This window comes from Perna viridis, chromosome 4 (assembly GCF_037379345.1).
Source record: "Perna viridis isolate PV_CMFRI_1.1 ecotype Kerala chromosome 4, ASM3737934v1, whole genome shotgun sequence".
Lineage (NCBI taxonomy): Eukaryota > Metazoa > Mollusca > Bivalvia > Mytilida > Mytilidae > Perna > Perna viridis.
Genome location: NC_142448.1, coordinates 50,663,631 through 50,689,791, shown reverse-complemented (window position 1 = coordinate 50,689,791; position 26,161 = coordinate 50,663,631). Strand labels below are relative to the sequence as shown.

The following is a 26,161-nucleotide window of genomic DNA, read 5'->3' as shown; positions in this document are numbered from 1 at the left end:
TTGAGTTTGATACCAAAACCTGCTCTCGTAACATATATCTGCACTCAATTTTACGTAATTTCTTTTGTTATTTTAGGGTCGTTGAAGAGAATGAATATACTTTCAGATAATATAGTTAGTTTAAATACCCCCTGAATGAATGACACTTACTCATTGTACGTTTATCTCTTATCTGAAACTGATCGTTGTGCATCTCTGTAATTTCCTCTGATTTAATGGGAAAGTCGGAGTCTTTTGATTTCCATAATATTGATGGAAATTCTAGCATGAATGATTCTAGGAACAGTGGTAAAAGCGGATGCTATGTGTCAACCGTCACCGGTTTTGTTTTAACCCTATTGGCTGCCTGTTTGGCTGTTGGTGTTGGTCTCATTGTACATTTTTCCGGATCTTCTCGTTCTGTTGATTGCAAATGTTCTTATCCCGGAGGAAATTCCGATGCCATTGTTGGTGGGAATCCTACACCCAAACCGACAACTGCCAAACCTATTCTGGATCAGTGCAAGGATTTAATTCAATCGGGCAACTCTGAGCTATGTAAGTAAACCCCATGCTTTTGAATTCTACTTTTGCTTGAAAGCTTTTTGTAAATATGTTCTCATCATGTACGTATAGCTTTCAATTTCCTCTGACAATAAGATATAATAATTTTAAACAAGTGAAAGACGTGTAATTTTTCAGGGTTAGCAAATAACATGGTACATGCACGTAATTCACTTCATTTGTATAAGTAATAATTTAAAGAATATGATGGATATAAGGGTCAACTTTTTGTTCTAGCAGAAACATGTCTTTGTTGTTTATAAATGTGTATAAGATTGACTATAAGTTAAATGGTTGAAAAGCCTGAAGAACAAAATACAACTGTACACAGTGTGAAATATTTAAAGGTGTTAGAAACAAGAGAAAATTACTATGTTACATTTTAATTACTTTGCGGACCGGTATTATCATCAGTGCTGCTAATTGGTTGTGTATTTAATGATTTCTGTGGTAATTAGGAATGTACGGCGTTTGAAAAGGAAAGCAAATTAGAGTTTAATCCTATTGGTTTGAAAGATTAGTAAACAAATGCTCTCTCTCTCTCTCTCTCTCTCTCTCTCTCTCTCTCTCTCTCTCTCTCTCTCTCTCTCTCTCTCTCTCTCTCTGTGTGTGTGAGGAGATATTGTACAAGCAGGCACATGTAAGAGGTACGAACATATTTCAAAAGTAGTATACGTAAAACACTGAAAAAGTTAAGATGAAAGATAAAGAGATCGTAATACATGTACACATGTACACGTATTTCTTCGAACATAACTATGAATAAAGCAGTGTCGTAGCTAAGACCAAGGGGTCTCGTGGATTTTTTTTAATTCCGTGCAAGATTTAGAGAAAAAAAATTAAGCAAATAAAAGCATGAATCACTTTTTATCTGAAACCCCTCTGGAAACCTCTCTTTTTTCAAACTTTCTGGATCAGTCCCTGTATATAAGAAGATTTTTTTTTCAGGTTTCTACTTATGATTCTTTATTACCGATTCCCTTTCTGGTATACCCGCGTAATTGTTAAATTATGGTTTCTTTTCTTTTTATGGTTTCTTTTCTTTTCACGGATCGATATCTAAGCTATTTGTTTTCATTGTGTCTGAATTTGGAACTTTTAGTACACGTCTATGTAAAAATTAGGCAATTTTATTTTAAATCTGCCAGGACATGAAAAACTCTTAAATGAAGAATTGAATTCGTAACTTTTCAAGTGGAAAACGTCATATCAAATGCAGAAAATTATCATAATTCATTCTAAATTAAAAGAAGGTGAACTCCCTCATTCTCAGGTACGGTAACAGAATGCATTTATAATTGACTAGTTATATTTGCGGGTTGGGATTAGAAATCATTTTCCATTTAAAGTCTACTAAACATCCGTTGAAAGACATGAACGAGTATTTTTACATATTATTAAGATAAGATAAGAAAACTTCATTTTGATTCGGCATGTCATAAATACAAACACAAGCTCTCAGGAGCTTTTCACCGAATATTCTTTTTCCTGATTGATTCGTTTTCGCTTTCAGTTTACTTTTATGTTGCTGAAGTATATTGAAGCAACTAATTCCTGGTACGTGTGTATAATGTTGTTTTGGGGTAACCTGCAGCCTGTCGAGTGTCGTGAGGATTTCCTCGCCATTCATTGAAGACCCAATTGGGTGGAATTTTTGTCTCCATTTCAGATTAAGACGATTTTTAATGACGAAAATGCTATTTAACATATATGTTATAAAAAAATAAAATTTGTAGTCCTGTTATGATAGAGATATCGCCCCACCACATGTATCAATTTATTCCGAATTTTATTTGACCCTGCAACCCTCCTCAATTATATCAATATCCATATAAATGCAGGGTCAGTGGAAATTCGGCATAATTTCATGTATCAAAATGTTGCAGGAGTAGTACGTACGTAATCACAAGACTTTATACAAGCCGGGCTGCATATATTGGTTGATAAAGGGAGTCCATGTGGTCGTTTATGATTCAGTTTGATAAATCATTTACACAAAGTATTGCTGGATGTATGAAGAAAACATAATGGCGAAACCGTTTATTGTCAAGTTATTGGAATTCCCATGGGAACAATTGTGCATCACTTATTGCCGACCTGTTTTGTATTGATACGAATCACAACTTATGACTTGAATAAATGAAGAACCCTCCAAACAACATTTGGTAGAAAAATTTAATAACTTTAGATATTTGGACGATATTTTGGCTCTAAACAACGATGACCTCAATATTTATACTCCCGATATATATCCCATAGAACTGCCAAGGTTCTCAATAAGTGCCGACGACCGGCGATTATGCCGCTTACTTTGACATTGGCGCCGGCTATTTTGTTGCTAAAAAAAATTAAATTGAAATAAAAAATGTTTCGTTATTTCACGTTTCATACACAAAAAATTGCGTCAGAAACCTTCCATCGTGGTGTTTACTGTAGGGCAGACTAGTTTCCTTGATTACTTAATTTTGTTCTGTCGTGATCGGTAGTACGAAAAAACAAACTTTAATCGTGGTTAATTCGGCGCTTTTGTTGTTAGTAATGGACGTGATCGTTTTTTTTTCAAACGCAGAACTTATTCCGTATCACGGATTTCGTATGTGGGAAGGTTTAAAATCAATTCAGCGCTCGGTTTGGGACTGAGAGGGCCCTCAGTGGTGCCACCTTCTTTTAATTTTCTTCCACCTACTTTAAAACTTATTGAGAACCCTGGAACTGTCTTGGAATATGGCAATAATTGATGATAAAGAGTGTCCGTTTCATTATCTTAGTATTCATATCGATAATTGTAAACTCACGACTAAAATTTGCGATAAAAGAGATGATAGTCAATTATTCGTTTTTAGATGGTGACATCCTCTTGTCACCATCAAATAGCGCATACATATTACAATTGGTTCGATTTGCTTGTATTTGTAACAACATTTCGGATGGCATAAAAACATTCTCAAAATTTTTCAACCGATACAAGGAACTCACTCTCAAATACTTGTAAAGGATTAAAACGTACGGGTACATGCATCTCTCACCCTTTGTTTTACGGTAATATTCTGCACAGAACACGGATAGTTCTATACATACCCGACAAGTTCAATAGGCCCATTCATAAGGGATATTTGTTGTCAAATCGTTAAGGATAGTATTATTTTGGTATTGACATTGATTCTGTCATAGGGTCTGTATACACAAATTTAAGCACCATATTTAAAAAGCAGTTTTTGGCATAACATGGGTTGTGTCCTTAGTGTATGACTAATGATACACCGTGAGTCTCAACTCCGCATGGGAAGAATTTGGATATATATTACATACAATGGGGACATAACTTTTTGTAGGTTTAAACTGGTCTGGAGCTGGCATGTCGGTTAACTGCAACATGTAGTAGGCCTTACTTTGTACATTTGAGTTTCTTTATTTCCGTTATATCAAGAGACTTTTTTCAACTGATATTTAGTTGTGTTTAATTTTGTAATATTACTTTTTTTCCACAGTGGCCAGATTTTAAAGGATCTTGGGCTGACATTTTCATCTCGGTGGGGTTGTTGTCTCTTTGACATGTACATCATACCTATTTTCGTTATATATAAAAGTGAAAAAAGAAAAAGGAATAAAAAGAAGTACATGAACATCCGCTTCATGAGTGAAAATAGATTGACTGCAAACTATATGTATCGTGTACATATTAAATAAATATAATGAGAATATTGCATGTATTTGAACAGCATTGCACCGTGTAGTATTTAAAATACCCGACCTTGAAACATACAAGCTTTTATTGTTATTGACATATTTTACGTTTTAAAAACTGTATTGAGGATGAACACATGACCAAATATTCGCTTTAAAAATTCAAAAGCGAATATGAAATACAATGTAGGTGGCCGTGACCGTTAAAACACAACATTTTTTTTTATTTATAACAGTCTATAGAATGTTATCTTGTCGTCCGTCACAAAAGATACAATAATGGAAAGGGGGGTTGGGCAAATTGTCATATTCTCACAGTTTTCATTGTTACAGTTTAATTTGTTTTAATCCAAAAGCTGTTAAACAAGTCACTTTATGTTATTTAATCATTTACAGTGTATTAAGTGTACATTGTAAGTGTTTGTAAGAATCAGGCAAAACGGGAAAAATAAAAAAAAACATGCATATCAAAACCTCACCGATCTGACAATGTAATATTACTCAAGGATACTTTCTTTTTATGAAAAGACCATTATTTGATTAAATCACTAGCTTTGCGCAGAAATTTTTCAATAGAATCTTAGAAAAAAAATGATGTTTTCGACAGAGTTATCTACCCTTGAAATGCTCATTTTTTTTCAGTGCATTTCAATGAAATTGTAACTCAATGGTCCAGCATGATATGGACAATCTTGTCTGTTTTCCTTGATCCTGATGGTGCAAATAGTCAAATTACACTAGCAAAATGATGGTTTTTTTTTCATACCATGTTTCACCGACTGCCTGATTCTTACAGGGATTGACACTTAATGTTTCCCATATACAAAATTATGGGTACTGGATAGAAACCAGAAGGCTTCATAAATATAAGGAAGAACTGCGGATACGAATTCAGGGCGGACCCAGGATTTTAGGTTAGGTGTGCGTAACACTATTAATGGAAATTAGTAAATCAAGAAATACATATTTGAGTTTGTTAGGGGAACGCGGTTAATGTCTAATTTTACAATGGAGAATTCTCTTACAATGCGCATACCAAGAATGGAACTGTTTTCATCAACATTGATAAAAATCTATTACATGTAAGTGGATGAATTGCTGAATAAGCTTTTCTTTAAGTTTTATTAAAATCCATCGAATTGTATGGGTTAAGTTGAGGATAAATATATGTGAAAGATGAACCGAAAACAACTAGTCGACGGACATACACACAAATGTAGAGCTTGTGTTTAATTTATTTCCAACTGTTCATTCATATACAACTTATTTTCTTCATATAGTTTGTAGTGTAGTAGGTTAGCAACCTATAACCGCTTCCTGGTTCATTAAATATCACTCCGGTAGCTTATAGGCTCTGCTATACAGCTTGTTAAAAATTCACTGCACTTCTAATAACAAATCCGCGAAGCTACTTCCATCGTACTGTTCTGATATCGCGGTGTGAAGTACATATATGTACATGTAATATGCGTGTCAAAGGTGTAAAGTTCAAAGGAAACTCCTCAGCCTTGCCAGTGACACCGAAGAATTTTTTTTAGTATAGCGGAAATGGCCGAGTAGTTCCGATTGGTGTAAAGCTTTGAAATCTGTGCAGGAGATTGGATAATTAGAACACGTGAGCAGTGTACTTGGGTATCGTTTTCTGACAAAATTATGAAGAAATTATTCGATTGCACCCCCTAAAAATAAACTAACAAGAAATAATAATGGAATGAAAGAAAAAATGAAATATACTTGTCAATTTACCCCCTGTAATGCTGAAGAAGAAGAAGAAGAAGAAGAAGAAGAAGAAGAAACAAAAACATCACATTCCTTACAATAATTAAAAAATCAAAACTTAAAGTCGTTGTTTTGTGTTTGAGGCGTGGGTAGTGTTTGGTATGATCGATCGTTTTTTTTTGTTGGTTTTTTCTTTTTGGTTTTTTTTTTATGATCGAGGTGTGTATAGAATACGTCTTTGTGATGAAATAGCTCAAAGCGGTTACGCAATCTTATCCATATCAAGATTTTAGATTTCAGAAATCAGGTTAACTTGACATTTTGACAGCTATACTTTTCAATTCGAATTTTGAAAATTAGATAAAATGTTGGCATGTAACATTTTTAACAGTTTTTTTTTGTTATTTTTACAACGAAAAAAAATCACAGTGGGGCATTTCATGAAAGATCAGCGAACTTTTAAAATCGGCCATATTTCTTCGGAGATAATTGAAATTGTACATTTGTTGTGAATAGATATACCGGTGCAAAAATATTTTAATTTGCGATAATTATATACCTAGTGTCAAAAGTAATAGTATCATGTCCTTTGAGTGGGAATAACGGTTTCAAATTTGAAACTTATGGTAAATTTTCTAAATTTTTGTATATTTTTACGATGTCAAATGTAAACGAAAGTGTAAATGCACTTAATCTAGCAACAAAAAAGGGGTAGTGTAATTTCAAATGCACGTCTACTTCCACATGGCTAATAACTGATATTCTACTTAGGCAGATAGGTTGTAAAAACTCACGGTACAAGAAATAAATGAAATAGTGTGGTATTTACAGAACAAACTTTTTGTAATAAAACTTAAATAAAAATTGCAGAGGTTTTTTTTGATATATGAAAATTTAGATTAGTTACGCTTGAATAGATCACGAGATTTCAGACTTAAAGTACATTTGATTTTCTTTCTGTTTTTATTCTATTATATCTTAATTGAAGGTAATTTGTAATGATTGATTGGTTGTTTAATTAAGTTTACTTAGGTTTATGTACTCAACGAAACGAGATACCATTAGCAAATATTATTTCAGTATAACAAAAAATGAATTTGGGAAAAAAATTGGCTTGACTATTTTATGGTATATGTGAAGTACACAAATACTTAACTGAGAAAAAAATATCGTAAGCAAATGGGAAACATCTTTTAACTAACATCATGCAAGAGATATGCTCTCTCACCCTCTCAACAAACTCGTAAATCTGCGATTTAACTACAAGTTTACCTAAGGATCATGGAAAAGGTGATAAGTTCCTTGTTCATCGATGTATATTGGGCGAAAATGGCGGGAAATATTTTAATTAGATCTCAACTGAATGTTCTGATTGATTGATTGATTAACTTCACCGACCTAAAATGCTACCCTTTTCGTCATTTTTTAATCACGTATGTAACTTCCTTAAAGATTTTCAAAGAAAGTTGAATAAAGTTGTATATATCTTTATTTCACACAAACTAAAATACAGTGGTACAGAGAACATTCACCAAATAACTGAAAATGCTTATTTCTGAATGAACTGCAAGATGGCCGGAAAAGGTGCTCAGTGTAATAATTATGATCTATGATCTATATTAATTTTAGCGAGCAATACAATTTATTACATATAACTGTTTATATTATTAAACTTGTAAACGAAATGTTAACCTAGAATAAATGTAGGTGATTCATAGAACTGATTTAATTTTAAACATAATTATTTTTTTATATTTTATTTTAATTTTCTTTTAAATTAATCAGCAATGGATCGCACAACTGACTTTGTTTTCTCCACGATGAACATAACGAAAATAACATACACACAACAAATATGCACCAATAAAAAGTATACACGTTTCAAGTTAAATGTCTATAACACATCAATAAAAAGAAGATTTATTACTACAGTATATTAAACCAGGATTCACTTACACTTAGTTTTAAAGAAAAGACCTAAAACTAAAAGTTTACTTTGCTTGATACAGTTTGTATAATGCTGTACCATAACTACATTGTATGTAAATATATTATTACAAAAACAATATATGTTCAGTATCGCACGGAAGCCTTTTAGTGTCATGCAATTCAAATTTCATGATTTGTTATAACAGATTACTGATTTGATAATTTGATATGTAATAATAGATAACTAATTTGATATAACAAGTTACTAACTTAAATTTTTTAAATCAGTCACAACAAATTATAAAAAGCTAAAAGGTTACCAAAGAAATCCAGCCGCAGTCACATTTAGGACATAGTGATATATATCAGCATTCAAATTGCTCAATCGATATCTTAGTCTTAACTGTATGCAGGCATGTGTAACATCATATACATGTAATAGTATCGATCGGAAGTTGATTTTTTAAGGCATTAGTACCTCGGATTTTGTTTCGAATGAATGAATAAGATGTGAAGTTTGTGATACTAGGATCCAGACTATTCAATAAATTTACCGTTGACTGAAGGTTTAATGAATTTCTAAATGTGTTCTGATTTCTCTTTACATCAATGTGCATATAAATAAATAAATTTGAGATAAATACAGTAATCTGATTGGTTAAAATAATTTTGTTATATCTCAATGGATAAAAAATATTGGTTTATTCCTTGGCATTGATCTACAGACAATTTACTTGTAAAATTTTGTTGGCGTTCAAGGAATAGGTGTAAGTGGTTATCACAACAAAGATGCATGCTTATCAAAACATTCATACTAATTAACAGATTGGTAAATTACAGGTGACTTATTTCAGTTCATATTTCAGATAGTTATTCCAGTTTTTAAAATCTTTTTCTTTTTTTTTTTTTTTTGGCTGTTTCAACTGAAGCAGTTCTTCACAAAATCATACATGTACATGTATAGCACAATAGACTTGTGATTTATTTTTGTAGTCCAATAAATTGAAGATATTTCAATCTATCATTCTACTTTATATAGCAATACTAGTACTATAATAGTTACTAAGTTTGAATTTTGGTTCAGTTTAATAAAATATAATTGCAACACAATGTAGAAGATCCGTTTTTGCTGTAAGTGGGTTAAGGACTATACTCTTACATATGTATTACTGTAATTTGATATCACGTTAGGCATAAAAAGTAGAAAATAAATATATTCATATTAATTAGTTAAAATGTTAGAATGATAAAGAATGAAATAAATAATTAAGATAAAGTTCAGAGCTTGAAATAAGGTTTATTTATGTTAAATTTCTGAATTTCTGTAATATCTTTGTATATAATTTCTACATTTTTTTAAATAAAAGTTAAAAAGTGTTAACATTTTATTATATTTTCCAAATTTTTTAATAATTCAATTTTATCATATTCTTACATATTTTAAAAATCTGCTGTTTTCCATATAAAAAAAGGTATAAAATGTTCCATTTATCAACTTTACTAATTAATCTCAACAGTTAAATACTTATAAAATCATTTTAATTGTTATAAAAACGCCAATTGTTATAATATAAACATCTATTGAAATATTTTTGTTGGCATTCGAGGAAGACACCAAAATATTGACACGCCCCTATTCAGTTAAATTCAGAGCTACTTTTCTCATGTTTAAAGATAAAAATATGTTTTAAAATAAATTTCTAAGAATTGGCTATAATAAAAAATATTTTTCAATAGAAATTTTTTTTATCATAGTCAATTCTTAAATAATTATCATTTGCAAACGGTATTGATAATTAGTTTTCCTATATCTATGGGTTAGCGGATTGCTAACCCATAGAAAGCGGAATTCAATTATCGATCACAGGTGATATTGTGAGTTACAGTCTGTTAACCCTCATATAACAGTTCGTGAACCCATAGATAACGTTGTTATTCCATAGATAACGGGGTTTTGGTTAATTTCGCGTGCCATACATATAGTTACTTGATTAAAATTCAGCAAATAATCGTTGAAGTGAATTTGAGCCTCATTTACATGTATGTTGGTATTGCAGAACATGACTTTGTTTTCTTATTTTTTTCCTTCTGTTCTGAATGATTTTCTATCCGGTTTTAAAGTAAAACGATTCGGTACCTACAAATCCAGGAAGGCCAGTAATCCTGTTTTGGTACCATTGGCCACACCTATCCCACATTTTACAGGCATATTCAAGCATTGGTATTATCATCTAATTTAAAAACATATTTTCACTGAAATATATCTTTGTTCAATGTGTCATAGTTTTACTTCCTCTTTCGCCTACCCCGGATTTGACTTTTTATGAGCAACTCGGTGCTTGTTTCTAGAAAAGCAGAGGACGCTTACCCTACCGGTGCACCTGGTCCGTGCTCCTATTTTTTAGTGGAGTCCGAGTTCCTTATTTACTTTTGTTACTGTGTATTTAAATTACATTATGTTCTTTGTTGTGTATGTCTGTTTTCCATGTCTGGTCTTTGTCTATGGATTACATTCATTTGATTTCCGCTATAACCTTGGTTCCCTTGATTACTCTTTGCGTGAAAATTGAAATTTTCTTAACATATATATTTTTCTTAATACACCAATTCGATATGTTCATTTCACTTACAATCATGTAAAATGTACACACCAAGGGATTTGTTATTGTTGACAGAGTTTAAAATTACTCTTCACCTCTGAATTTTATGTCAACTGATGTTCATTGTCAATAGTTTTTAACCTATCATATAACATGTGAAAGTATGTTCATTATTCTCTTCAGTTAAGTATAACAAGACGGAGCGGAAAGGGGGTGAAGTTCAGCAGAGGTTCCTCAGAAAAATGCGGGTTCTAAGACATCCACTTTTTATCAATTTTATCATGAAAAATGAAATATTTACCAATAAAAAGGGGGTGCCGCTGGATCCGTCGATCACTCTATTTTTTTCACGACATTATTTATCCCAAATAGACATCACTTCCCAAATTTACCCCTTTCAGGACTCCCCAAAACAGATTGATATTGATATACAGATACACATGCATATTTAACAATATTTATGTTGTCATTGTAAATGAACGGAAGTACAAATAACAAAAACAAAGAGAAAGATATTTTAAATACAACGAGGGACAAAGTTTGAAATACAAATACAAACGTAACAAATTAAACTGACAAAAATGTAAGAGAGATGAATACACAGGGGCATTTAACATATTGTTTACGGTGTGATGGAAACTTTTCGCTCTTTTTCATATTTTTTTTTCCTTTAATTTTTCTTTTTTCTCTTTCTTATTGAATTTCACTTTGATGATAATGCATTTCCTTCCGCATAGAATGATTTTCAGAAACCATTCTGTGATGGTAAAGCACACTTTAAGTATAAAAGGGGCAATACCTTAGTCAGTTCTAAATAAATCTCCTTCCAAATCAAACATCAAAACCAATAATCAGATAACTTATTTGAATGTTTAGTCTCATATAGGTCCATTTTTCATGAACTTGCCATAATTTATATGCGAGAAATTAGTATTTACATATGATAATCAATGAGATAAAGACTAGTATATGATTTTAATATATCATGCGTCTCTGAAGTGGGAGATCACCCTCTCAAAATTTTTCCAAAGCCTAAGTTTTGTTTGCACATCATATTTTATGCTTAGTAATAGAACCAATTTCAACCTTAATCAAATTCTTATGCGAACCATTCTCGTGGCATGCATTCCTTTGAAAGTGAAGTGACATATTCCCTTATATTAAAGTGATAGTAATGGTCGAGATCTCTTTGTCTTGATGAGAGGTGAAGTAAAGATAACATATTAAGATGGGAGAAGCTTCCAATCTTCCACTTTAACAAAGACACGTAAGGAGGAGATTATTGATCTGTTGAGGAAAAATCGGGAGGCTCCCGCACAAAGCGGGAGACTTAACACCTATGAACAAGATGGGTGTTTCTTGAAAAGCAGGTGACGCTCGCTCTACTCCTCTACCTCGTACGTACTATCATGTAGTTTTCGAAGTTATTCATGTTGTCCATTGAATTTGATTTCAGTTACATATTTTATTCATATTTTCAGATTTACTCCCTGTTCTTGTCATACAATCGCTTTTCGTTGTTTTTGACTCATTTTGAGATTTGATAAGCTCTCTTTTTGACAGACGCATTATGGTAGAACACTTTCCGTCCGTCTGTTCACATAAATACACTAACTGGACATAATTAGATATGATCAAGGCATTTAATTTTTTAACTGACATTTTTTATATTCGTTTTGGTAAAAATCTACCAAGACAGGTTGTTAGTATTCTAATTGGGTTTAATTGTGCTCCTCTTATAGCCGCTTTGTTCCTCTACTTTTACGAAACACAGTTCGTCACTAAACTCTTCAAAGATACATGTACTTCAAAACATTATATGTTGTGTGAATTTAGTACTTTTAGATATCTTGATGATATTTTGGCCTTAAATAATACAAACTTTAAAAACTGTGATAAAGATATTCAAGAGACCAAATCTACAATAAACTGTACTCGTGCAACTATTTTTCCTTGATAGTTAATAATTTTGAATTTCTAACTTTTATATACAAATAATGTATGTAGTGATAAAGTAAGGTTTATAACAAAATTACGAAACTGATAAACCCTAAGCATATCAATGTAAAACCCGCAAAGTTGGAAACCACTGCAAAGGTCCTGACTTCGTACAGGCATTTCCAATGGAAAAGGTGGGTTAAGAAGGTAGACCGAGGGTAAGGGGTATAACTCTAGAAATCAGTGATATGTTGCATCATATTCATTTTCACCACAGCTTATCAAGCTTTCATTTGAAATAGAATGAAATAAATCAAAGTTACTTTGATGCCTAAATAAGATTGATTTAAAATGCTTTACATAAACGTTCCAATGATTTATAAGAATTATATCCCTTTCCCAGGTCTACCTCTTAAAACCAAGTTTAAATAGCTACATGTATGTAGTGATAGTGACAGCTATACGTGTGACTGCTAGTCTGTATTCAATTTCAGTTTTTATTTACCAAAATTCTAATATGACGTGCTTCAAAGCTCTTTAGACCATAGCCACAGTAAAAATGTGATAAACACATGACCAACATTTCGTACAACACATAGGCTATCCATTCAAAAATATGTAGAAACTAGTCCTATCAGAATCGAAATAAATCACGGAAACTCCATTTTATCATTGTTTTATCACGGGCTGGCCATATATGTCGATCACGATGCCCCGTGATTACTGCGTAATTATTTTATCTCAAGTGTTGCCTTTCCGATTGAGTGGAAGGCAACTCCGTAAAGTCACCCGAACAAATTATTATCGTATAATAGAAAATATTGAAAAGACCGAAGAAAAACGGAAATTTAGGTGATTGTATTATGGTCATGACTCGTTTCCGTGAGCTCGGCGTGCTCTTTGTTGTTGAAAATTATGAAATGCAGTTATGATGTATTGTATGAAAATTTATTGTGATATTGTTCGTGTGAAGTTGAGTAAATATTCATGACAAGTCAATAAAAAAATAAATTTGATCTTATATCACCATTTAACAACTGAATGAGTTGTTAAGTTAACGTTTGAGAATCGCAAGTCCACTTGATGGTGCAAATGACTTCCACTATCTAAAACAATTACTCATATACTACAGATATCCGATATACAATGAGTACTATTTCATGATGGTTTGTCGTGAAGTACCATTAATTTTGTTGTTAAGAGTTAAGTATTTGATAAAAAGTTATTAAGATATAAAAATATTTCAATTGGAAAAGACCGAAAGTACATAAGCACTCGCCAAAACAGGTTTAACATAATCAGTTTTTAAGTACAGCTCTACCTTAAAACCAGACAGAAGCTCAGGCATGCATATCATCGTCACAAAAAATCTATAGATATGAAATCCTTCAATAGCCCTAAAATAAATGTATATGAAACGTGAATCCGGAAAAGCCCGAGATATCATGGAAGATTATCGTAGAATGTCTCTTACGAAATTGGGCATATTTTGCTTCCTTGCTTCCTTAGGACCGTGTGTGCATGTCAGTTAAGTGACAGCTTTATGGCATGTACTCATATTTTCGTTAGAAAAACCCATAACTTCTTTGCTTTATAACTCATTTCATCTATTTATGCACACAGTCATACCCGTCTCAGAAACCACCTGTATTCAGCAATAACCTGCCTTAAGAAACTTCGTTTTTTTTTCTTTTAGTGCATTCTATGTAAAATAATCCTTTATATAAACAAGTACTATCTTCAAAAATAAAGATAGCCGACGCAGTAAAATGTGTTCCTTTTACTTTTAATTTTCTACATTTCATTCTGGAAATAATACATTTCAGTTTTTTTCGAACGCCACTTAGTTATCAGTATTTGGCCAATCGGGAAAAAACAATTGCGATCAAGTGACTTGCATTTCCATGGAAGAGCGTCTTTAAGGTCAAAGGGTGAAAAGCGAAACTATACCGTCTTATGTGAACAAGATTTTTTGCCATCCCGTGAAAGGTCACTTAATGATATTCAATGATCATATTCACCCATTTTCGTCAGATTTTCGGACTCTCCTGGTTTTATCCATCTATGGCTTTAATATTTTTTCCCCGGTAACCCCATTTTTTTTCATAATTTCATTCAACACACCTATAAATGATATTTGGGCAGTTTCTATGAAATCCTTGTCATTTAAAACAAAATTTTTTAAATTATAAGCCCTACTAAGACAAAACCTATGGAAGATCAAGAGAAATCTTTCCAAAATTTTAAATAATCGAGCACGCTGACCTATATATCTTTTCTTCTTATACATGTATCTATCTAGCATAAAGATCTTAAAACGCTATTAATCCTTGTCATTCATATATAGACCAAAGAACGTCCTTAAAAGCTTAGAGTCACTGCAGTTGTTTTCTCTTTTCAGGTAATCTTTGCCCTTCTCCTTCAACGCATCAGAGTACAGCAATGACCACAGTAAAAACGGATGTTACTACCCAAACAACTGTTTCTACAACGCCATCGAGCATGCGTAACGTCCGTCTTCCGCTCAACTTCTACCCAACGACATATGACGTAGAGTTACAACCATATATGTACGATGGAGATGTAAAACATTTTTACTTTATTGGTTTTGTTATTATAGAAATGCAATGTCGCAAATCTACTCATGAAATAGTCCTTCATAGCAATAAACTTAATATTACTACAGACAGTATAGAAATTAAGCTACTTGGGTCAGGAAGCCAACCTTCAATTGGTAATGTGGAATTTGACAAGATAAACCAGTTTTTGATATTGACAACCAAAGAAGAACTCGTCGCCGGTAGGAATTACTCTGTAAAAATAGAATTTAGAGGGCCGCTGATTGACGATCTCGCAGGGTTGTATTTAAGTTCATATGTGAGAAATAATGAAACAATGTAAGTACAAAATATTTATTTACCCGAAAACAAAACAAAAAAATAAAAACAAAACAACACAAAACAAAACAAAACAAAACAAAAACGAAAGAAAAGAAAGAAAAAAAAAAGATTATGGAAACGGAAACGAAAAAAAAAAACACGAAAGACAACAAAATAACCCCCCCCCCCAAAAAAAAAAAAAAAAAAAAAAAAAACCAAAAAAAAACCAAAACAACACGATGAAATTGTTGAGTACTGTAGATGAAACTGTACACAGTGTTCTCAAATTTCAAAATTAGAACTATGGTTTGCATTTACATGCAACAATGAGTGGGGGTATACTGACTGAATTATTTGTAATGCAATATCATGCATGTGCATTTACATGGTACCTTCAAAAATTCTAAAATCCTATTAGTAAAACTTTATACGAATGATCTATTGACAAAAAGTACTGGGTAAAGATGAATTGAATCTGCCTAATTCATTTTCTGGAAATGCTTTTAATTAATTTTGATTAATCAACATTCACAGTAAAACCTCAAATAATTCCAGTAGCTTCATGTACAATTGATTAAGTCAAGCATATTTTGTCGAAACAAAATGTTTGCTTTTTAACCTTAGCTTCCAAACTCCCTGCCATAATAGATGTGATTTTCTGATAAAGAACCAGATTGTCTTGGATTAAGAAGGGTTCAACCTTCGAGTACGATGACTGAATCCTACCCAGTTAAAACTGAAACTATCAAAACTTGTAATTCATAGAATAGCTCAATAAGTAGATGTCGATATTAAGATAACGCTGACAGCAAGTTGTTTCACAGACAGACTATAAGACATTGACAGATGTGAAGCAAGTTAACCCATGTATAAAACTGATTGATAAATCTCAATGACGATCGTTAAGTACTAGCTCGATAAGTGTCTGGCAGGAACTACACCAAGGTCAGAATTGACACCAATTTGATAGTGTAATTTGCACTATATATCATACAATGTATTTAAGTTTTGCTTACAAAGAACATTCTAAGATGTTTTTTGTTCAATTGATAGTTTATAGCAAACTATAAAGGTTTGATATGTTATTTTAAATTCGGAATAGGATGTTATGTCTGGGTCCGTCGACAAGTCGTGCTAAGACAAATTGTGTGCTCTAGAGCAGGATTAGTGTTTCTGTTACTGCTTGACCCCGAATTCGACCGAAATTATACGAAGACTCTGACGCGTGAATGAGTTTTTGATATTGGGCACTTACCCTGCCGGTGCACCTGGTCCATGCTCCCAGTTTTTATTGGAGTCCGAGTTCCTCATTTACTTTCGTAACTTTGTATGTATTATTTTAGTTACTTTATGTTCTTTGTTGTGTAGGTCTGTTTTCCATGTCTGGTCTTTGTCCCTGGATTACATTCTTTTGATTACCGCTATAACCTTGGTTCCCTTGATTACTCTTGCACTTTGTGATAATTCTTTTTAACAGCAGTAACTAGATAGTGAACTACTTATTCCTATTTTGCAATTTAAGATAATAAAACACAAACAAAAAAGAGAAAATATAAGAAAGAAAAAAACTACAAACAAAAACCAAAAAGGAAAAAAAGCACAACAAAACAAAAACCAACACACCGCTTTTTATGACCCATTGTTATTTCATAACTTTGTAATTTTAGATATATTGCCACTTCCCAGATGCAGCCCACAGATGCAAGGAAAACTTTTCCGTGTTTTGATGAGCCAGCAATAAAGGCGAAATTTAAAATTACACTTGTTAGAAAGAGTCATATGACATCCTTATCGAACACACTGATTAAGAACAAAGTAGAAAGGTATTTAGATTAAAATCATCATTTTAATTTTTAAAAAATTACATTTCATTTTCCATGATTCTTTAGATACATTGCTACGACGATGATGGCACCTATAGATGCAAGGAAAGCGCTACCCTGCTTTGACGAGCCCGCCTTCAGGGCTATATTTAGAATTACACTTGTACGGAAGAGTCACATGATTTCATTATCAAACACACCTATACAACAGAGTGTGGACAGGTAATTCGACACATATTGGATACCTTGTCCCATTTAGACCGTATAAAATGGTTCACGAAATTTAAGACTCTTATAAATAAAATACATTTCTTAACTTTGAAAAATAGAAAATACATGTGTGTCATCAATTTCTAGATTTTATTGCCGTCTATAAATTTCCTTCAAACTTCCCAATTTTCAACTTTACATAAACTAAGCACAGTGTGTAAATACATGCACACAGTAAAGATACGCGCCTCCTAATAATATTGAAAAGACAAATGATTGTTTTTTCCCTATATTTTTAGCTTATTGAAACCAATTTAATGTAGCAGACCGTACCATATTTTTATTTATTGTGGCTCAAAATTAAAGCATTGGCCCAGTGCTATTTCAAATTGCTTACTTATTTGTATACATGTACAAATTAAAGATATCTTTCTGCTGTAACTGATGTTCAGGCATGCGATAATAATACTAATTAAGCTGTTTGGCATGCTATTTAATTTAACTATTATTTCACTCTAGCATTTTATTTTAGGGGAGATGGTTGGATTGCAGACCAATACGAGGAGACACCGAAAATGTCAACATATCTTCTGGCATTTATCATTTGTGATTTTAATTATACAGTGAACGTCACACGAAACAACATCACAGTAAGTGCTAGCAAGCTTTCCAGCTAAGATTCATGCAAAAAATGATACATGGTAAGAAAGCCTACATGTACATATTTTTATTTTTGATATTTTGTTTAAAATATTATCATGGGAAACATACATTAACATCTATCTTTTTTTATTAGCCTTCTTCTTAGAAGTTAAAAAGTATATAGAATGTACTGTTGAATTCAAAATTAAGGTAGATAAGTCTGTAAGTAATACTAAAATACAATAGAATCTACTGGATTTCAATTTGGATTATCTCCTAAGAGGAGATAGATTGAAATGAAAAAAATAAACATTTCATCATATAGACCTATAAAGATTCTGTGTTTTAATTTTTTGTCATCTTTTAACTTGTTTTGGTCATCGTCTTTTTGTATTCCTGTACAAGTCTTTGTAGGAATCGGACAAAATGGGAAAATCAGAACACCAAGTACATGAATGTACGACCCAATAAACGAACTGACAATACTTTCACTGAAGGGATGTCTTTTCAATTGAAATGAACATTATTTGATCTCTGTTTCACCGGAGATATCTGGAGGTGTTTTTTTTCAAATTAAAAAAAAAAACAATGAGGTTTTTGAGTTTTCTGTCTTGCAGACCATTTCATTGAAATTACAACTCATATTACCAAAATGATTTTATTACCGTAAATCTAGTCTATTCCTTGATTATGATTTTACCAACAAACTTTCAAAAGGCTGGTTACTTCATATCGTGCTTCACCACTGCCTGATTCTTGCAGATACTGAATATTATTCACTGGTGTAAGGAATTCAATCGAGGTTATGATTAAGTGCTGAATTAAGATCACGTGGTTCGCCACTAAATCTTTACAAGTGCAAAAAATACCAGTTTTATATATTGTAAATTTCGATATGCTGTACACGTGTTTCAAGAAGTAACCATTCATCAGCAGCATTAAAATCAAATATGTAGGAAGATCACAATCAAAATATAAGTTGTATACAAGAAGTACTCATGACCAAATCTATCGAAAGAGGAAGCCAAATCCATCACCGAGAGGTTCTACCATATGCAATGCAAGGAATGAAGCCTCGGTGTTTTACGTATTTTTAAATTTAAATTAAGTTTATCATCTCATAGTAATAAGCGTTATACAATACGTTTGCATAAGTCGGTAAAGAAGTTCAATCGGAACTTTTGGGCTATTTCCGTTAAACTAAAAAATAATCTCAGGTGCAGAAAGGAGAACTCGGTCTTGAAAATAATTGCCGGAATTGTAATTATACGCGAAACAAATTTTGCACTACATTTTTTTAAGCGTTTAATTGTGTAATATTTTTTCCACAGTGGCCAGATTTAAAAGAGGGATGGTTGTGATCGCGCCAAAGTACTTTTACCTCGCCTCATTTTTTTTTGAGCCTGCATTCCAAAGTCCGGAATTTACGGCATTTGTATGTCTTGTTTCGTTTTCACCTTCAGTTTACATTTGTGTTGTTAAGGTATATAGGGGAAACTCTTCCGATGTACCTGTGTATAATGATGTTTTTGGGCCAGCTGCAGCCTGCCTTGATGTGTGAGTATTTCCTCATCATTCATTGAAGACCAATGGTTGTCTCTTAGCGGATTTTTTTCATCCATGTGGGGTTTTACTCTTTTTGACATATTCACCATATCCATTCGTATTCTATTGTAACTTTGAACTCGTTTTCCTGCATCCTATGACATGCAGTTTTAAGACAAACGAACTGTAAATTTGTCTTTAATAGACCGTTAACATTGTAAACTCGTGTTTTTTTTTCTGAGCACGATTTATTATTTAACTATTACCTGCCACTTACAGATTCCAGCACCTAAAATAAACCATTCGGAGAAAATAAAACTGCTTCATTTTACCATTAAACTTATCTTATTTAGTACAGGGCCTGGGCAAGACCAGAAGCAGTTGAACAGACCCCATATTCTCTACAAGTTGGAGTCGATGTTTTGACCTACTTCGAAGACTATTTTAACATTCCTTTCCCTCTACCAAAATCAGGTACAATTATAATTTAATTATCAATATAGCTACTGTTACCTCAACACGTTCATAATTTCTGATCGCAATGAACATAGATAAGTACATAGCTTCTGGTCGTCTTGACCCTAAATAGGTTTATAATGAGATTAACTATCATCTACATGTGTAGTGAGAATCACGGAGGGACAATGTAACATGTGAGCGCGAATACACACTAGACACATGTTATTTGTGATTTTTGCACGAAACATGACACCTAATTCCTTTTTAATACTTTGAATATCAGAATCTATTTTAATGTTTTAACAGAAGCAACTTTACAAAATGTGTCTGTTTAAGTATATATTAACTTTTCTATGAAATGGCATATTAAAATCTGTATCAACCCTCGACATATATCACTCCGCCTGTGACCCTTGGGATGACATAGGAGTCTTGAATTGATATGTAGTATGTGATACACATTTTGACATGTAATATTCAGTATATATAATTTTGTCGTATTTAATATTTCGGTTCATCAAACTCTGAAAAATCGATAACCTGCTTTCCTAGTATTGTAGTAGAACACAATGGGATCTACTTCTGTATCTAGTGAAAATTGTCTTCTCGTATGTGATAACATTTACATGTGATCTATCGTGTAAAATATGAACCGTGTCTACATATATGTAACATATGTGATCTATCGTGTACGCGTATCATGTTATGCGTTTCTACACATGTAACATTTGTGACTTATCGATCATTAAATACATCATGTCATCACATGTTACATACATGCATGTAATCGATCGTGTATCTGGGGCTAGCGCGCTTCATTTGAAATGTTCTACGCTCAACGCTAAACATATAACATAAAACGTTCAATTCCTAAATATATTTTGCTTCCGTTACCTAGACATGATTGCTGTTCCGGACTTTGCTGCTGGAGCTATGGAAAACTGGGGTTTAATAACATACAGGGAAACATCTATGTTGTATGATCCAATGGAATCTGCTGAGACAAATAAACAAAGAGTTGCTGTTGTTGTTTCCCATGAACTTGCACATCAGGTAGCCATGGTTATAAACACATAATTGCGTAATTTTCTTTTGAATTATTGAATGAAAGATAATCAATTTGGTATATTGTTGTTGATATTAGTAGTTCAGCTCTAATTACGGTTTTGAACAAATTAGATATTGTTATAATAAATTTAAAACATTGCTGTAAATTATCATGCACAATCTAAATGTCATAATCAGCTCACATTACGACTAATCATACGTGTATCGCTTGAAATAAAAATCAAGGAAGCGTTTTTTAGGAAAATACTGAAATTCATTTTCATGTAACGTTGTCTTTACATCAAATAAAAAGAAATAAATTGTGATTAGTTATTTGAACTTATTAACTTATTATTCTGAACGGATATATACATATATATAGAAACACAAATAAACAAACAGATTAAAGACGACCATTGTTGCTTTTCGTTTCCAGTCCTATACACGTAGAAATGAACACAAAAATGCCCAGAGAACCAGGTTTTCTTGATATCAATACAAAACCAATGTTGTCGTTTTTTTTCTAATAGTGGTTTGGAAATCTCGTGACTCCTTCTTGGTGGGACGACCTTTGGCTGAATGAAGGATTTGCCAGCTTTGTAGAATACATGGGTGTTGATCACGTTCATAAAGATTGGCTAATGGTAAGGTCTTCTATAGTACATGGGTGTGGATCACGGCAATGAGGATTGGTTGGTAAGGGTCTATGTAGATTACATTAGTGTTGATCACGTCAAAATAAAGATTGGTTGGCAATATGCATCGTTGTAGAATCAATTGGTATGGATCATGCGCATAAAGATTGGCTTATAGTAAGGGTCTTCGTATAATATGTGGATGTGAATCAAGGCAATAAAAATGGACCCATTGTAAGGGTCTTCATAGGGTACATATGGATAGCTTTTGTCCATAAATGTTGGCTCATATTGAGGGAGTTTGGAGATCACATGGGTGTGAATCTTGTCCATAAAGGTTGCTGATTGTTATGGTATTCGTAGAATACATGTAGGTGGATCTCGTTCACAAAGATTTGCTGATTGTAAGGCTCTGTGAAGAAAACGTGGTCGGATCACGTTCATAAGGAATGTCTACTTGTAAGGGTCTTTGTATAATCCATGGATGTGGATTTCGTTCATAAAGATTGGCTTATGTAAAGGGTCTTTGTAGAATACATTGGCGTGGATAACGCCAATAAAAGTTGGCTGATTGTAAAGGCCTTTGTAGAATACATGTTGCTAGATTTCGTCCACAAAGGTTGGGTTATGTTGAGGGTCTTTGTAGAATACATGGGTGTGGATTAAGCGAATTGTAAAAATCTTTGTGAAATCCACGTGGGTGGATCTCGTCCATAAAGGTTGGCTGATTGTAAGGACCTTTGTTATGTAAAGGGTCTTTGTAAAATACATGGGTGTGGATCTCGTTCATAAAGATTGGCTTATGTAAAGGGTCTTTGTAGAATACATTGGTGTGGATCTCGTTTATAAAGATTGGCTTATGTTTATGTTCTTTGTAGAATACATGTTGATAAATCTCGTCCATAAACGTTGGCTTATGTAAAGGGTCTTCGTAGAATACATGGGTGTGGATCTCGTTCATAAAGATTGGCTTATGTAAAGGGTCTTTGTAGAATATATTGGCGTAGATCTCGCCAATGAAGATAGGCCGATGGTAAGGGCCTTTGTAGAATACATGTTCATAAATCTCGTCCTTAAAGGGTGGCTATGTTAAGGGTCTTTGTACACGACTGTGTATTACACCAATAGAGAAAGGCTTATGTAAAGAGTCTTTGTAGAATACAAAGTTTTGAACCTTGTCCATAAAGGCTTGCTGATGCAGTTTTTTACTGGGAAAATATGTATATTTGTTTTAACCTTAATTCTATCCATACAATATGCTTTTTAAGATCAATTTTGATTCGTTGAAGAGGTATACTTTTCAGATTTAATTCAAATATAGCGATGCGGAAAAAGTAACAAACAAAGGGCCCTATGGACAAGAAAGAAATCATGAACATCAAAAGGAAAATAGACCAATGAACAATAAAATAAAAACGAAATGTAAAATCCCCACTAAAAACAGGGATGAAAACAGGTTCTTTAGAAAGTGGAGTAATTTATTACTATTCTTATTTTATTTTGCAGTCTTTGTTGCTGGCAGCTCTCTCGCTTTTGTAATGGTGTTCCTTTGTTTGGTCATGGTTGTACAGCAAACAATGCTATTGTAATGGTGCCTAACTATTACGATTTATATACGGCAGAAGATTCCCAAGCCTTTACTTCTACTGCTAAAAAAAAACCACTATGTTAAAGAAAAAACGAAAAATCAACGTTAGCTTAGTACCTTATTAATCAAAACATGTCATAAAATGCGTAATTTGACTAATATTAAAAAAGCAAACACTTTTTATTTGATAGTTTGAACAATTTGTTGTGGAAGATCTGCAAGATGTTTTCGATTTTGACGGACTTGTGACGTCACATCCTGTCTACGTTCCTGTCTCTCACCCTAACCAGATAAATGAGATTTTTGACCGAATTTCATACGCAAAGGTATTCCTTCACCATTAGGTTTTTGACAAAACAGGTTAATGTGTACCTTGTTAGTTATTCGTGACATCAAGCGGTATTGTTTGAAAGGGGTTTTGTTTTTCTGTTATGATTTTAACCGTAAATTTGTGAAAATAAACTTGCCGATCACGTTTTTCTTATTTAAATCAGTTCATTATGCTGAATAAATATTGGTTTTTTGTTTTCAAAAGCGATAACAGGTAATCACCTGCGTGCAACTCTTTTGTAACAAATATTGTAAGTGAAATATTAATACATACATAATTTCAAATTATCTTTAGTGATGTTAACACCTTCCGAAGAGGTCATTCACGTTCTCATTCAACGATTGATTGAATGAACATTTGATCTATTATTGTGTATCTATCACCTCTGTTGCTGCAGACATGTATATTCACCGAATATGACAAAAGGACATGAGCAGAGATCACATACGTAGTTAAAGTTCCTGAATGGACCCCGATCTGATCATTTTTCCCCCGATTGCGGCGCAAAAAATCATTTATTATTCCGGTCTAAGCAATTACGGTGTCGTTCGTATACATTTGTTTTTTATTGTCTTGCCACTAACTTTCGTTTTGTATTAATAGTTTGAATCTTAAACTTGTGTTTTTCTTAGGGTGCCTCTATTATTCGTATGATGAGGTTTTTTCTCGGAGAGGAGACGTTCAGACGAGGACTTGAGGTAAAATATTACACATTTGCTTCCGTGTTCCATGCGCTTTTTTATCACTAAGTTACAATTAAATGCTATAAAATTTTTTGGGAGTATTATAGTTCGTGTGAAGTCAACCAATGTGAAAGAAGTTGTGGTGTTGCGAATTAGTCACAATGCTGTGCTCAGCATTGCATGGTATAAAGGGATGAGTGATTCATCGAATCTTCTCTATGTAATAAATGTGAATTTAATTTTGTAATATTTCTTCCCCAAATCTTTACAACACACGCATCAATCTGATGATCACGAGTTTTAACATTTATGTTTAAAGTAGCAATGTATTAAGGAGAAAATCTTTTATAATAAATAGGATCCTCAAATCGTTAGCGTGAATGACCAAAATATTATTAATGGTGCCAAGAACGCTTGAATGGAACAATGTCTGTTCACTCATTTCGTTTTTCGAGATCATTTTTTGGTTATTAACTCTTTCCAATTAATTATACTTTCATCAAAAAGGGTATTAAGAACAAATTAGTTTTAGATTCATCAACTAATTAAATTTAATTCTAAAACGTAAATTTTAGGGACCTTTAGCTGCTACCTTAAATAAACATTATGTTCAAAATTTTTTAGAACACTTTAAAACTATAATTATGACTATTTCTATGTACATAAGTTTTTACATTCTTAATAGATGGACACATAAGTCCTTCCTGCGACCTACCAACACGGACAAAATGTCCTACATGCGACCTGACGACAATAGATATAATATAAAATTCCTCCTACGGTTATTTCTTCCTGCAAGGGTTAATTATATTACTACTATGCTATTTATTCTAGAACTCTAACAAATAGGCTTCTGGAACAGGGTTATGTTGCAACAAGATTGAAGTCATCACTACCGAAGTTTTATGGTCGTCATCATCAACTCATGGATCGTTATGATGTATCCATCTGCACCATGAAAACTAATTTATTCAACAGGTCGTAGTTTTCCTTTCCTCGTTTGTCTACCCCGGACTTGACTTTTTATGAGCAACTCGGTGGTGTTTCTACAAAAGCAGACGAAGCTTACCATACAGGTGCACCTGGTCCATGTTCCCATTTTTAGTGGAGTCCGAGTTGCTCATTTGCTTTTGTTACTTTGTATGTATGATTTTAGTTACTTTATGTTCTTTGTCGTGTATGTCTGTTTTCCATGTCTAGTCTTTGTCCCTGGATTACATTCTTTTGATTACCGCTATAACCTTGGTTCCCTTGATTACTCTTTCATTTAATCAATACGAAATTACTGCCAAACCTCTGTTAGGGGAAGCAATTTCCGGAAAGCTGTATCTCAATCATCATATCAAACTTCTTAATTAAAGTAAAACAAATAGGAAAATACTAATGATATTTATAATCCCGCAAACATACGTGGGTACATAAGAACCCGTTATCTGTCTGTGGGTGTGGCTGTCTTCCTCCGTTTATTTGTCTAGATCTGTCTGAATGTCTTGTAAGCACAACTCCTCCTGAAACCGCTCCAGGCGTCGGTTTCACAAAAAGTAAGTGTGAAATTGATCGTAAATCATGACGTCACAATGCTATTTTAGTTTATGACGTCATTACTTACGATGTACTTTACACTTACGACTTTTTGTGAAATCGAGACCAGGGATTTTGGTGAAATGATACGGGTACATGTAGATTGGATATTATATGAAGATATGCATATAAGAAATATATTTATGGTCAGACGACTACTAAATGAGATAATCCACGTTAGATGTTTAACATGTAAAATCTTGTAATCCCAACTTCTGAACCGCGTAACGGATTTGAATGAAATTTAATAGTACAATAATGGTTATGGTGAAACGAAACAAATTCAACAGCGTATTACCGAAGTACACAATAGTTAATACATACA

At 32.9% G+C, this 26,161-nt stretch overlaps 1 protein-coding gene across 5 annotated transcripts in view; it reads left to right on the top strand.

Moving 5' to 3' along the window:
• The first annotated feature begins 142 nt into the window (after positions 1-142).
• LOC148620437 (aminopeptidase N-like) overlaps positions 143-26,161 on the top strand; it is a 45,322-nt gene continuing 19,303 nt past the window's right edge. For 4 of the 5 annotated variants that reach the window (XM_088581319.1, XM_088581321.1, XM_088581323.1 and 1 more), the window contains exons 1-9: positions 143-537; positions 14,815-15,310; positions 16,960-17,115; positions 17,858-17,975; positions 19,866-19,986; positions 20,870-21,024; positions 21,549-21,662; positions 23,433-23,567; positions 24,205-24,270. In XM_088581319.1, coding sequence (XP_088437445.1) covers positions 216-537; positions 14,815-15,310; positions 16,960-17,115; positions 17,858-17,975; positions 19,866-19,986; positions 20,870-21,024; positions 21,549-21,662; positions 23,433-23,567; positions 24,205-24,270 — 1,683 coding nt within the window. In that variant the 5' untranslated portion in view covers positions 143-215. Of the gene's footprint in view, positions 538-14,814; positions 15,311-16,959; positions 17,116-17,181; positions 17,338-17,857; positions 17,976-19,865; positions 19,987-20,869; positions 21,025-21,548; positions 21,663-23,432; positions 23,568-24,204; positions 24,271-26,161 lie in introns of all 5 variants that reach the window. The other variant, XM_088581320.1, reaches the window with a different exon arrangement.